Source organism: Sturnira hondurensis, unplaced genomic scaffold (genome assembly GCF_014824575.4).
Source record: "Sturnira hondurensis isolate 20B ecotype Veracruz unplaced genomic scaffold, ASM1482457v3 Scaffold0020374, whole genome shotgun sequence".
In the NCBI taxonomy this organism is placed as follows: Eukaryota; Metazoa; Chordata; class Mammalia; order Chiroptera; family Phyllostomidae; genus Sturnira; species Sturnira hondurensis.
In genome coordinates, this window is record NW_028093005.1 from 1,350,628 (window position 1) to 1,364,610 (window position 13,983).

The 13,983-nt window shown below is 59.0% G+C and overlaps 1 protein-coding gene across 3 annotated transcripts in view; it reads left to right on the forward strand.

The window, feature by feature from the left end:
- The first annotated feature begins 926 nt into the window (after nucleotides 1-926).
- The window catches only part of PITPNM3 (PITPNM family member 3), an 84,875-nt gene continuing 71,818 nt past the window's right edge, over nucleotides 927-13,983 (forward strand). For 2 of the 3 annotated variants that reach the window (XM_037029608.1, XM_037029609.1), the window contains exons 1-3: nucleotides 927-1,063; nucleotides 13,120-13,254; nucleotides 13,875-13,970. In XM_037029608.1, coding sequence (XP_036885503.1) covers nucleotides 1,042-1,063; nucleotides 13,120-13,254; nucleotides 13,875-13,970 — 253 coding nt within the window. In that variant the 5' untranslated portion in view covers nucleotides 927-1,041. The remainder of the gene's footprint in view (nucleotides 1,064-13,119; nucleotides 13,255-13,874; nucleotides 13,971-13,983) is intronic. The other variant, XM_037029610.1, reaches the window with a different exon arrangement.

A 13,983-nucleotide genomic window follows, 5' to 3' on the forward strand; every position in this document is an offset into this window, starting at 1 on the left:
AGGACTGCTCTCCCCTGGGGCCTCTACCTGGCTGCCACCCCTGCACCACCAGAACTGCCTGCTACCTGTTGCCCCTGCTGGGGCTGCACCGTGGATCCCTGGCTGCAGAAGCCCCAACCCGAGCTCCCCCATCTTCCCCCAGGACTGTTCACCCAAATGCGCGCCTCCCAGGTTTGGGAGGTGGAGGGGGTACTGCTCACAGCTTAGGCTCCTGGCCTCCCCAAATTCTGCTCCAGGCTGGAGTCCCAGGGGCATTTGCATGCATTGTTCCTGCTGCTTTAGAGTTAAGGGCATTGACATCTCTTCCCCTCTGAGCCCAGGTCAGCCCCTAGAAATGACCCCGAGTTCTGGGGGAGGGCGTGACGACGGGGTCCATCTCTTTTCTCTCATCTCTGGAGCCGCCTCCTTCTTGGCTTCGTGAGAACCTCCCTGTGTCCCTTCTGCCTTCCCCTCTCCTCATCTCTGCCGGCTCAGTTACTCTCCCGGTGCCAGGCTCTGTGTTTCTAGTCTCTGAAATTTTATCTCTGAATTTCTCTGCCGCCGGTGGTTCAGCCCCGGGAGGGGATCCCTAGCGCTGTGTCTTAGTGTCTCTACACCCCTGTCCCCATCTCAGTCTGGACCGCAGTATCTCGTGTCTCTGCGCGGTCTCGCTCATCTCTGCACCGGGCAGGGTCTCAGTCGCTGTCGCGCCCGCGCGCTGCGGTGGCCGCGCGGGCCGGAGCGGGCCGGAGCGGGCCGGAGCGGCGGCTGTGGCCCGGGCGGGGTGCGGGCCCGCGGGGGCGGGTTGGGCGCCTTCCTCCGTCAGTCCCTCCCCGGCGGCGGCGCGGGGCGGGGGGGGCGGCGCGGCCGCCGCTCGGCGCCTTTAAGGGAGCGGGAGGGAGCGGTGAGGCGGCGGCTGCGGTGGCGGCTGGCGAGCGCGCGGGGTGGGGGCGCGGGGCGCGGCGCTTGGAGTCCACTCGGGCCGGAGGCGGCTCGGAACCGGGGCCGAGCCCGGGAGCCGCGAGGAGCCGGGCAGCTCAGCCGGAGCCCGCCGCCCGGGACATGGCCAAGGCGGGCCGTGCAGGTGAGGGCGAGCGGGCACCGGGAGGCAGGGCCGGTGGCTCGAGGGAGGGACCCGCACTGCTCCGGGAGGGGCTGCTGGCCCAGGTGAGCCCCTCGCGCAGGTGGGCGGAGGTTCCGGGAGGGCTGCAGTGGGCGGTGTTGAGGCCGGACCCCCAGCGCGTGCAGAGAGGGTTCCGCGCGCCCCGCGTCCTTCCTGTGCCCACAGTCACCTCGTGGGACACCGCGTCCCCCTCGCCGTGGCCCCACTGGAAAGGGCCAGGGCTGTGGCGCCCCTGCCCAGTCAAGCTGTGGTAGTTCTCACCACCCTTTGAAGGCCCTGGGCAGACCCAGGTACGGGGACCAGAGGGGCTGTCCCGCGGCTGCCGCTGCATCCCACGCCCCCTAACCAGGACGCGCCTCCCGGTCCTGCCGCTTGCTCTATCCAGTACGCAGCAGTCCCCCGCCCTCAGGTCAGTGAGGCGACAGAGATTTTTTCTTGGCAAGGAGCGGTCCTCTACATCCCACCCGCTAGTGGCCGTTCCTCCTCCTCTCCCGATCTGGACCCAGAGGGGCAGAGCCTTAGGTTCTGAGGTCTGGAGGTGCGACCTCTTCTGGGGTCCCTCAGACTCTGGCGGTGTAGCCTGCGGTGCGAGGAAGTGGGCGTTAGTCATCCGCTCATTCATTCAGCCAGACGTTCATTCACCAACATCTGCTCTGTGCCAGGTCCTGAGCTGGGCACTGGGGATCAGGATGTGGACCAGACTCTGCCCTGTTTGCCTACCGTAGGCCTGCCGGTGCCTTGGGGGGTGCGGGTGGAGGAAAGCTTAAAGGGCTGACCATGCAGTGGGGGCAGCAAGCCTGGTGTCAGCAGGGCTGGCTTGTGAGGCCGGCACGTGTAAATAAATCTGCCATGAACTCATATCCAACATGTGACATTGGCAGGTGCCATGCCATCCCCTGGGACTAGGCATTGGCTTGGTACAAACTCCACCCACCACTCTACCCATAAGCGATGAAAGTGATGGAATGAGTGTGAATTCACGTGTACACACACTAGGCATGAATACCAGTGGGCTGTGTGTGAATACACTGCCACCCAACAAATGCTGCCCTGGACCCTGAACCGGGTTCAGACCCCCCTGTATAGGACCTGGGTATACGATTCAGGTGCTTGAGAATATATTTCCATTCTGTCCCTGAGGATCCTTTTGGGGTGGGGCCGATTGTGTGAGACACAGCAAGCACCGGAATACATCCAAACACCCCCTTTCTCACTTCCCTCCCTTCTGCCCTCCTGGGGGAGGCGCAGTGACATGACACCATTGGGGCTGGAAAAGAATCTCTCCTTCCCTGACTGAGCTGGGTCCTTACTTACCTCCACTCCTCCCAAAGGGCAAAAGACAGGGTGTGTGTCCCCTGCCGCCCCCACTCTATGTGGGCATGTGTGTGTGTGTGTGTGCGCCCACCCCAGGCACCGATTGCCTTCCAGGACACTGCCATGACAGTAGCAGTGAACACTTACTGCTCGTACTGTGTACCAGCAACGTGCACAAGGACCCTGGGAAATAGGAAATGCGACTCCCTCTTTAAAACATCTGGACACAGATACTCAAAGAAATAGCTCCCTCAAGGTGGCCCAGAGGGCCCGGCAGAGCCAGCTCTGTTGGACTCTCCCGGTTCCAATGGTGGGATTTCTTCATCACTGCCCTGACTGGTCACCCCTCTCCTGGAATGGGGGTGCTGGCTCATCCCTCTGCCTTGGCCTGTGGGTCCTTTGGTCCTTAGTTGAGAGTCTGTGGGAATTTGTTCCAGAGACAGGTGAAAACACTGCCCTGCTTCAAGCATCAAACAGTTTGTCTTTTGTGCTGCAATTTCACGCTTGGCCCTTCCCCTCAGGGCAGCGCCGACTCCCCTCCTCTGTGGATGGAACTGGCCTGGCTCTTCTCTCCCGCTCTCAGCTGCCACCCCAAGGAGCCCTAGGGACTGACCCCAGCAAAATTGGATTACTTCTTTTCTCAGCCCATCCAGGCCACTTTGCATCTTGCCAATATCCTTCTTCTTCAGGCTCCTAGAGCCACAGAACTGAAACCGGCCTGCAATGTGTATGGGGGTCACACCTCCCCACTGGCTGGGTCTCCACAGGGCAGATCGGTGAGCTTTAGAGCAGAGGGGGTCCTTAGAGATGGGAGCCCACATCTCTAGCTCTTTATAGCTAGAGAAACTGAGGCCCAAGGAAGGGATGTAACAGAGAGGGGTGGCCATTCGGGGTCACCTGCCTCTCCCAGACAGACTGATGGTCAGAAAAGAGTGGGCCTTCTCCCTGGAGACCAAGGGGTGCTCGGGGCCGGGGCAGACTGTGAGCGCCTGGCCTGTGAGTGAGGGGTCTGCTTCATGCTTTGTGAGGCGTTCCCTCTAAAAACTGGCAAGGGACCACCTGCCAAGGGAGGATGGAAGAGTTTGGGCCCCAGGGCCACTGTGGTGCACGATGCAGGGCCACCCCACTGCAGTCCAGTGGTCGGCGACCTCAGGCTTGTGCCCCAGCAGCCAGGAGCCGAAGGGAGGCAGCGAGAGCACCTGCGTGTTGCCCAGAGACCCCAGGTACAAGCGAATATGTAATCAGGTCCCAGAAAGTGTTGGCTAGGTCATGTAGGGTGGGCCCCAAAGGCTGCCACCAGTGTCCATCTCTGGGGAGATTTCTGTCACACAGACCAGGGTCATTATGGGAAGGAGAGCCCTTGCTGTGGCCCCGAGGGAGTGCTGGGTCTGGCAGACAAAGGGGGAGACAGGGCCTGCCTCTGGGATGAAAGGCAGCTAGCTGTAGGCAAGGGCAGGCCTCAGTGCAGTACAGACAGAGAGGAGGCCAGTGGTGGCTTGAAATGGAGAAGGCTGGATTTCTCTAGGAATTGGGCCTCAAAGACTAGCAGGGTTTAGACAGGAAGTGGGGGGGGGCAGGCTTCCAGGTGGGGCTTGAACAAAGACTAGGGGGTTGGAACAGTACCTTGGTCCACATTCTTGCTGCTGGCTAAGAATCAGGTGGGTGGGCAGGAGGTGCCCAAGGGTGCAGAAATCTGGCTGACATGGAGGCTTCCTAGGGGGATGCCGAGTGTTGAGAGGAACTCAGGAGAGCATCGCAGACGGAGGCGACACGCTAAGGTTTGGGTGTTTCGACAGGTCCCTTCGACGGCTTCTGGGAGGGTGGAGACAAGAGGCCTTGCCAGGCTGGGAAAGCTTTGTCCTGGTTCTTGCCAGCCGCCGCCCTGCCCCTCCCTTCCTCTCCATGCCACTGAGCCCACCTCCTTCCCCCGTCCCTACACCCAGCAGGCTGGCTGGGGTGTCTGCCAGCTGCAGGGCAGCGTAAGTGGGAGGCCCCCCCAGCCAAGTAGGAATAGAAGGAGAGTACAAGAGGGTCTTGGAACCTCTCAAGCTGGGGCAGAACCATCTAGAGAGGCTGGGCTGGGGCTCCAAGGCTGGGCCTTCTAGGCTGGAGAAACCAGTTTATTTGCTCCCAGGTGTTGGCCTCTGTTCTGAGGGGAGGAGCCAGCAGGCTGGAGTATATCAAACCCAGTAATTTGGGTCAATAAAATACTGATCCCACAGGGACAGAGCTGGAGGATGCTCTCAGATACCCATTTGCAAAACCCTTGTCAGTGGGAGGCCACTGGAGCCTGGGGAGGGGAGGTGCTCCCCAAGGCCACAGAAGTCAGCGGTGGCAGAGCTGAGCCCGAAACCTGTCTTTCCAGAGCCTGTCTGGACCTTGCTCAGCTGAGGCAGCTGCCGCTTCACCATCCCAAAGCCAGACCTCCTTCTGGGCCCCCTGCTCCTTGGCTTCCAGAGCTGGGGACAGTGGCCCCATCTCAGAGGAGGGGATGTTTGGAAGCGAGGGAAAAGAACCAGCACGGGGATTCTCAGCACTCTGGGTTGGTGCTGGGGGATTTGGGGCAGGACTCTTGAGAATCCCCCAGGCCCAGAGCATGAGGATTGCTTCGAGATGTATGTTGGGAAGACCACCATGTTCTGCCAGAAGGTTGCAAATTCGCCTTCTCAGGTTCTCAGGGGAAAGGCTGGTGCCCAATCAGATGCCCAGGGACTCAAGAACTTCCAAAACCTCTGCCTCCAGGAAGCCTTCTGGACATCCCTGCAGTCTGGGAAGTGCTAGAGGTCAGGCAGGGCTCTCGTTCCTCAGCCGAGTTACCGGTCATAGCAGACCTGGCAGACCACAGCAGGCCCTGGTGTGGGACCTTGTGCTGCCTCTTAGCCCCTGCTGTGGTGCGGTTACATGAGTTAAAGACGGTGCAGGTCCCACAGAAGCCCCACCTCAAACATGTGACTCTGAGCCCAGAATCCCATCCCCGCTGGAGGTCCCAGGACCCAGCTGATGTTTGGAAGTCCAGTGGCAGATGCCGAGAGCTAGGCCCCGCCCACGCCCCACCCCCCAGCCTTGTTGGCATTGTCTGTGTTGCATTGGCCAGGTGTGATGTTTTCTTGTACACTTTAGTATATTGTGATAGTTCATGGCTGAGAGAGGCTCAGAGGCCTTCGATTCATCATACAGGGCGGGAGACTGAGGCCAGAAAGGCAAAGCCTTTTTCTCTGAGGTTGATGCCTTCGAGGACAGAGGCTGTGAGCTACCAGAGACCAGTGAGACTCAGGACCAGGGACTTCCTGGTAGGACCCGCTGCCTCCTGGGCATTCTCTGGGATTCCGGGCTTGTGAGAGGGGGTGCCAGGTCAGAGATGAGCATCCCGAGGACAATCTGGCTCATTTTTTTGGTAGCAGTCCTCAACATGCTTCCCTGTCCAATGGATCGACGCCATCTCTTTGGCGTAGGGCTGGCGTAGTTCCATTGTATGGGGAAGAGAACCGAGGCCCAGGAAGGTGGAGGGTCTGGCCTGGAGACACACATGAAGTGAGAGGCAGAGCTGGACTCAGCACTTGGGTCTCTTCTACTCCTGGAGGCAGCTTTTCTAAGAGTTAAATCGTGTAACAAAGAAGAAGCCTGGCTCTGTCACTGGCTGACCTTGAGCCGCTCCTCTGGGCCTCAGTTTGCTCCTCTGTAGAAGGGGAAGGGAAGGGAGAGGGTGGGGGTCAGACTGAGCTTTAAGTCAGCTCCAGCTCTCATCCTGCTCCCCTCCCCTCCCTGCTGGCTTCACTGTGTCTTGAGGGGATCTCACTTCCTCCCATCTCTTACCCCATGAGGACCCTCCCGGAAGGCTGGCAGGGATGGGGGAACACTTGGGGCGCTGAGGACTGGGACACAGAGAGCGCCTGCCTCCTGGGGGTCCCGGACCTCAGACCATCATCAGGTCTCCAGCCAGGAGCCATGTGGAAGGGGGTGGCCAGAGCCTCCAGGGGAAGGGCTGGGGGAAGGAGGGGCAGGAAAGAATGTGTAACAAATGAGTTTGGAAATCAAGTGAGGTCTGAGCTCCTCCCCCCTCGAATCTCTCTACACTCTTGCTTTTAAAATTCCTGTCTTCTAAGGAGAAAGCAAATGCTAAATTGCACCCCTTTTCACAAAGGAATGGGAACCTTAGTGAGTCACTCCGGAGGTGAATGCCACCTCCAGGGCCCCACGTCTGCCTGCGGAGCCTGCACAGCTGTGTGGCCTCCAGCCCCCATGGAAATCACGTGTGGGGAGGGAGGCTGGGTGGAGGACCCTCCTGCCTGTCAGTGGTCCAGGGGTGAGGGAGCTGGGCCCTCACAGGGGGGCCCACCCTGCTTCCTCCGGGCTCTCTCCAGGGCTGCATTTGTGAGGTTCACTTGGGAATGGGGCCAGGGCTCAGGCTGGGGCCAGGCTGAGAGCCTGTGTGGCCAGCTCAGGGCTTAGTTCAAGACTCGGGGGTGGCGTGGAGGGTCTTGGGTTGTAGCCTGTCTGTGGGGTGAATTCAGGACACTGGAGGAAGGCTTTGAGGCTGTGGGGAGTGAGGTCAGTGTGTGTAGCCAGGGCTGGCAGGGAGCAGGTACCTTTGCATCTGGAAACCAGAGTTCTTGGGGGTCAAGCTGTTCTCTCTAAGTGTCTCAGTGAGGCTCCTCTCCAGGGCTGGTGGTCAAGCGAGCCGGGAGCTGAGGCTCTGCCAGGGGAAGGTGCCTGGGGTGGGGGTGTCGGGAGCCTTTTCTTCCGTGAGGGTCAGCCTGCTTATTTGCAGGCATGGGGCAGGGGACACCAGTGGGGAGGTGTCTCTCCTCCCCAGACAACCTGTTATTCAGAGGAAAGGGACACAGCCAACAGTTAGCTGGGGATGCCGAACAAGCGCTGACAGCAAAAATAGAAACGCGTCGGGCTCTGCCTGGGAGGGGCACCGAGTTCTGGTGGATCGAGAGGCCTCTTCTGAGCCATCTGCGGCTGGTGCCGTGTTTGCTTGGCTCTCAGTGTTTGCTGAGCGCCTGATGCCCTGTGCTCCGGACCTCTTCTGAAGAGAGACCGAGGTGTGCGGGGTGCAAACCCGCGCTCTCAGGGGCTACAGGTGCTCTGACAGCCTGCCTCGGAGAGGTTTGGTGCGTCCAGGGCCGCCCCTCACTCACGCACCTCTGACCTTTGCTGTACTGCTCCAGAAGGTTCGGATCACTGCCCTCCTAACCAGAACTCCCCTGGGCCTCCGCTAGCCTGTGGCTTCCTTCTCCTTTCCCCACCCCCACTTCCCGCCTCCTGCCTCCCTCGAGGCTGGTCCCAGCTGAGCAACCCTGGAATCATCCCTAGTGGTAAAAAAAAGCTATTTTCAGCTTTCCCGTTGCTGCCCAGTGTGGGGGAGGGGTGGTGTTTACCCCTTGCTGCCTGTTCATTTCCATCACGTACAGTGTGGTCTGAGGCAGTCAGGAGAGCATCGTGAAGCCCGCCACTGGGGGCCCCACGGGCTGCTAATTCCCCGTGCTGGGGTTTGGCACAAATGGGGAGCCTGTGGACAGAGGCCACCTAGGCCCCATGTTTGTTTCATAGCACCCTGGAGTGGCAGGTGGTAGGAGGGACCATGGGGAGTCCTCTAAGGCCTCAGGCAGGGGGCTGCTCTCCCGTTGCTTGCTTCCCGGAAAGCTGGCCCAGTCACTGAGGTAGGGGTCTCTGGGAGCTCCCCCAGCACCCTGCATCGAATCTGTGATGGGCCTCCCTGTTGGGTGTGTGGGTCCCTAACCTCTGATCGGCACTTCCCACAGGGGGTCCTGGAATGGCCAGGAGTGCCTTCCTGTGGGTGCCGAGATGCCCTCTCTCCCCTCTTTGGGGGCCCCCCCTGCTCTCAGTGGCCCCTCGGAGGAACCTGCAGGTGGCGGAGCCGTCAGTGGCAGACGCTGTGGGAACTCCCTTTGGAGGGATGAGAAAGTTTCTCCCTTATGGAGCAAGAGTCTGGAGGGGCATGATGGGGACATCTGGGGCTTGGAGAGCTGTTCCAAGCAACTCAGAGCTGTTGGGAGCCAAGTTGGCAGAGCAAATGAAAGTACAATAGATAGCCAAAGCTATTAATCACTAATTAGTTCCTAAGTGAGGGAAATAATGGGTATTTAAATGCCATAGTTATGAGATACCAGCAGGCAGGTCTTCAAAAAGCACATCTTTTCCAAAGCAACTGATTTGGCCAACAGTGTCCCGCTGGGAGACCAGGATTCTAGTCCCACTCAGCTTCTGCCCCCTCCCCGCCCCTGGCCAAGGAGCCTGAGAGTGGGCAGGTTGGCCTCCTCCCTGATCTTCCCTTTTCTCACCTGCAACTGGGAACCAGGGCCCTTCTGTCCTGACCTCACTGGGCTGTCGTGAAGACAGGAAGAAGTGAAGGCCATGCGAATCCCTGGCAGTGGTGGAAAATGCTGCACAGAATTGAGTGATAGCCCTGAAAACATCCTTGAAGTGATGGGATTCGGCCCCTGATGGCACCCAGTGCGGTTTGTAGCCGGGGCCAGGTGGAAGCTGGAGCTGGAGCCCTTGCTCGGTGGGTGAGGGGTTTGCGCTGGGGCTGTGTCTGGGTAAAGGGTCAGTTTTTGGTTTGGTCTACAATTAGCACCCTAGCTTGGTTTGAGATTAGGGTGGTCACCTGGGCTGCAGCTGGGTCTCAGCTTGTCCAGTGATTGTGGCTGTGACTGGTTCTGTGTTGATCTCAAGGTTCAGGATGTGACTGAGGTCAAGGTTGGGGCTGTGGCTAACCTCAGAATAATTGGCAGCCTGGAGACACAGTCTCAATCCTCGAGTCCAGCCCCAGACTGATGGAGCTGCCTGGTCGCCTCAGGAGCTGGATTCCTTTTGAGCCCTTCTGGACCTGGGCTCCAGGTGCTGGGAACCCCAGCAGACAGGCCCTTCTGGGACTCCTGGCATGTCCACTGAAACAGCCTTGCACACAAGCTCATCAGTGGCGCATACACCAGTTTGGGAGATAGTTAGGAGGTGTTTCTATAGCAACCAACCCCCAACCAGCACTGGTTTTCTTCAATCAAGCCTTTTTCTAGAAGCCGTGCCTGCTGGCCTCTCCGCCCTCCCTGGGCTGGCCCCACAGCCCCCTGAAGCCTCAGCATGGGCTGGTTGGCCTGGGTTGGTCTAGCTCCCACACTCATCCTGACCCAAGGAGGGGGCCTCGGGACCTGCTCTGTGGGACACTTCTCCCAGGGGGCCCTCCTGAGATCTGCCCCGTGTGTGCCGGGCCATGCAGAACATAACGAGAGCTCTCCCTGTGCCCCTCCCTGGACTCTACGAGGCCGTGGGCCTGGACATGGTCCTGCCAGGCACCTGCCGGCCTTCGGGGAGCCTGCAGCCCAGTGGGGCAGGTGGGCCTGGGCCTAGTCTGGGGGCAGGCGCTCTGGTGAGCACAATCAAAGGGTGTTTGGTGGCACAGATCCAGGTTTGGGGGGCACACGGGACATGGACCCAGGGAGCGATGCTGGGAGAGAGGAGGGGAGGACTGGCCTCGCACCAGGAGCAGCCCGTGAGCCCCAGGGGACAGACACTCCCAGCCTCAGGGAGAGGAGGGCGGTTCCAGTGTTGCCCTCTGAGCTCCTATTCCAGGGGCCTGAGGAGGAAAGGGGATCACCCCTGGGAGCTTCCACATAGGGAAGGACCAAGGAGAGGCCCCTGGGTACTCATGATAATTTGTGTTATTTAACAAACCCCCTTATAGCCTGAGTGCCAGGCATTATGCTAAACCTTTTTCAAATGTTCATTCATTGAATCCTCATAGCAACCCTATGTAAGGACTGTGATTACTCCCATTTTACAGAAGAGGAAACTGAGGCATGGGGTAGTGTAGAGTGACATTTACTGCCATCATCAGTTGATAAGTGGCAGAGCTGGGATTTGAACTAGCTGCAGGTTGGGGTGGGAGTGGGACAGTTGCCCACCTGAGAGAGGAGGCTGGCCAGGCTCTTGGAAGAGCAATAGAGATGAGGAGGGCCTTGGGGTCGCCCTGCCTGCAGGAGCCTCACACAGACGCCACGCAGCTCACAGTCCACATCCTGTGTGTGGGCTGCTGGGATGCCAGGCTGGACTTGAGAAGCAGTGAAGTGTGACCTGCATGTGCACTGTGAGGCTGTGGGTAAATGTGTGTGTCTGTGTGTGAGGTTCTTTGTGAGGTTGTGTATGTGCCGTGTGAGGTTGCGTGTGTGTATGGCTGTATGTGAGGCTGTGTGTGTGAAGCTGTGTGTGGGGGGCTGTGTGTGCCAGGCTGTGTGTCTGCGTGTGAGGCTGTGTGTGCCGCTGTGTGTGACAGAGACAGAGAGGAGCTGTGGGGCCTGCCTGGATGAGCCCGCATGTGAGCGAGCAGCCCGCGCTCTTCGCCCTCCCAGCCCCGATCCTCCTCTGAGGCACACATTACTCGAATCCAGCGGGCCTGCCAGGCTGTGGTTTCAGATACAGCCTCAGGCAGGGCCCGGCACAGAAGCTGTGGCCACTGTCACAGGGGGCAGTGCAGCGTGGGACACCCAGCCGTGGCCCCTTCAGAGGCACCTTGTGGCCCCTGGTGGTCTGGGAATTGGCAGGCGTTACTGACGCCCCTCAGAAGACACCCCTGTTGCCTCCCTTGCGCTGATGAGCCAGACTTCTTACTTTACTCTCAAGGAGAAAGTTCTAGATCCAGCTTCTCCTGGAAGTGACCTGACTGCTTCGACCTGGGTCTGTCCTTGCTTCCACCCTGCCCTAGCCTGGGCAACCCTGCTTGCCCACCCCTGCCCTCCCACTGGCAGGGTGTCTGCCCAGAGAGGTGCCATCCCCGCCTGTGGGGTGCAGGGCATGTCTGCCTTTGAGCTCAGGGGTCAGGCTGTCTGCTTCTCATCTGTCCTGTGCTCTGTGCAGGGGTGGCACAGGACTGGGGCCCAAGGCTGGCACCCCAGGGGCAGGGGCTGATCCAGTTCAGCTCTATCCCCAACTCCTTCCTCTCACACCATCTGGCCCAAGGTCTGGCCCAGGAAGAGTGGGCCAATCCCTGCATTCCCCACTCTGCCGTGCCAGGGCCTTCCTCACTGTGCCAGAGCGTTCCCCTCAGACTGGACTCCTGTGAGCAGGCTGGTGGCCTCCTTCTGCTGAGGCTCTGGCCCTCAGGCCCTCAGGCTGGGGCTTCCTGGGGTCCTGGTACAGGGCACAGCAGCCCACAGCAGGCTCCTGTCCACTGGTCCACCTACCTGTTCCCGTGTGCCTGGGTGCCAGGGCTAAGGTGGGAAAGGTGGGCATGTGTGGTGGGGGGGCCTGAGCCGGGACCTCTGGCTGCCCCCACTGTGGGTGGACCCAGGCCTGTGACCAGGTCCAGGAGACCAGACTGGACCTGCAGGCAGGGGTGCATGGGCCAGGAGAGAGAGGGTGGCTCCAGCTTGGAGCTCTGTGGGCTGGGAAGGGTCATTTGTCTCTCTGGACTGCTGGGCAGGGTTGGAGTAGTCTTCTGTTTCTTTTATCCTGATTTCAAGTTTTAAAAAAGTGGAGTAGAGAAGGTGGGACAGAAGCACAGTCTGCTAGAGGGTGTAGCAGGGCCTCTGAAGGCACAGAAGGAACTGTAGCCGTGGGGAAGCCCTGTGGGGCGCAGGCGGCTGCCAGAGCCCTGCCTAAACCTCGATCCTGCAGCTGGGGAGGCTGCCACCTCCTGAGTTCCAGGCAGTGCTGCCCACTTAAATCTCCTAACAGCGAGGCGAGAATTATGATACCTACTTGACAGATGAGAAGAGCAAGGCGCAGAGAGGTTAATTTCCTTGGAGTTAATTTCCTTAATTTCACAGACCAGTAAGTGGCAGCCTTAAACCCAGGTTGTGTTGCTCCAAAGCCCATGTCCTCACTTTTCTGCTAAATTTTCACCCATGGCCGGGATCTGATTTGTGTATGCCTGTGTGTGTGTGTGTGTGTGTGTGTGTGTGTAAGAGGGGGAACGAGGGAGGGAGTACCTGGGAACCTGTGCATGCACGTGTCTCAGGGGTGGGCTTTGGAGAGGGGTGGGTTGGGGAGGCTCACACTTGCTAAGAAATGTGGACATACATCTGGATTTTCACACAGACGCAAGGATAATCAGACACTAATTTTCAGACATCTGCATGGATGGTTCTAGAACTGGAACAGCTGCCTCCCAGGGCAAGGGCTCTGGAGAACAGCCAGGGGCAGACCTCCGGCCCTTGCCCAGCCGGCCAGCAGCAGGTGGGAGGGTTGGTCTGGCCAGTATCGGGGAGGATAGCTGGGATGGCCGTGCCAAGCGCGGCCGTCCTGAGCACAGACCCTGCAGTCAGGCGGATCTGGGTTCAGATCCTGCCTTTATCACTGACCAGCTTTATGACGTTGAACAAAAGACTTCCCGTCTGTGAAGCTTTGTCTCCTTAGGTGTGAAATGAGGATTCATGACATCCACTCCAGAGGGCTTGGTTAGGATAGATCATGCCTGTGAAGCAACTGGCAGGGTGTACTTATCCAGCAGATCATTTTTATTAACTTGCTTGTCTGCTAAAAACACTTCTCAGCCCTATTAATGCTGGGGCTGCAAAGTAGACACAGAAGATGCAGAGAGATGTACGGCAGGAGCCCGCCTCAAGGGAACTGAGCTTTCTGGACCTTTCCCTTGCTGCTTTGGGATCGTGGTGCCCACCTTTTCTGATGCTCAAGACTGTGCGTGGCCTTTAGCACACTTGATCTTGTCCCCTGCCCCTCAGGAGACTTCCTGACCCTCTTGGGCATCTGTGCAGTATTTTCCACCACTGCCAGGGATTCGCATGGCCTTCACTTCTTCCTGTCTTCACGACAGCCCAGTGAGGTCAGGACAGAAGGGCCCTGGTTCCCAGTTGCAGGTGAGAAAAGGGAAGGTCAGGGAGGAGGCCAACCTGCCCACTCTCAGGCTCCTTGGCCAGGGGCGGGGAGGGGGCAGAAGCTGAGTGGGACTAGAATCCTGGTCTCCCAGTGGGACACTGTTGGCCAAATCAGTTGCTTTGGAAAAGATGTGCCTTTTTTTTAATGAGAAGACCTGTCTGCTGGTATCTCATAACTATGGCATTTAAATACCCATTATTTCCCTCACTTAGGAACTAATTAGTGATTAATAGCTTTGGCTATCTATTGTACTTTCATTTGCTCTGCCAACTTGGCTCCCAACAGCTCTGAGTTGCTTGGAACAATTCTCCTGAGCCCCGATGTACCTCCCTCCCAGTCCCTCCAGACTCTGGCCCCATGAGGGAAGAGACCTTCTGCTGCCCCATGAGCTACCTCAGAAAGGTGTGGGGGTAAAAATGAAACCACAGCTGTGGGGGCTCTGGGGGGAGGGGCTGAGCACCAGGAGGGAGAGGACAGGGAGGGACACTGCCTGACCCTCGGTCCAGGGCCTGTCTTGGTCTACCACCTTTATGGACGCATAAAGGTGCGTCTCACAGGACGCATTCTCAGGCTTGGTTAACAGATGTGTTCTTTTTGGCAGGTGGCCCTACCCCGGGTGGCGGCGCCCCCTGGCACCTTCGAAATGTCCTCAGTGACTCAGTGGAGAGCTCGGACGATGAATTCTTTGATGCTAGAGGTGAGTGAACACC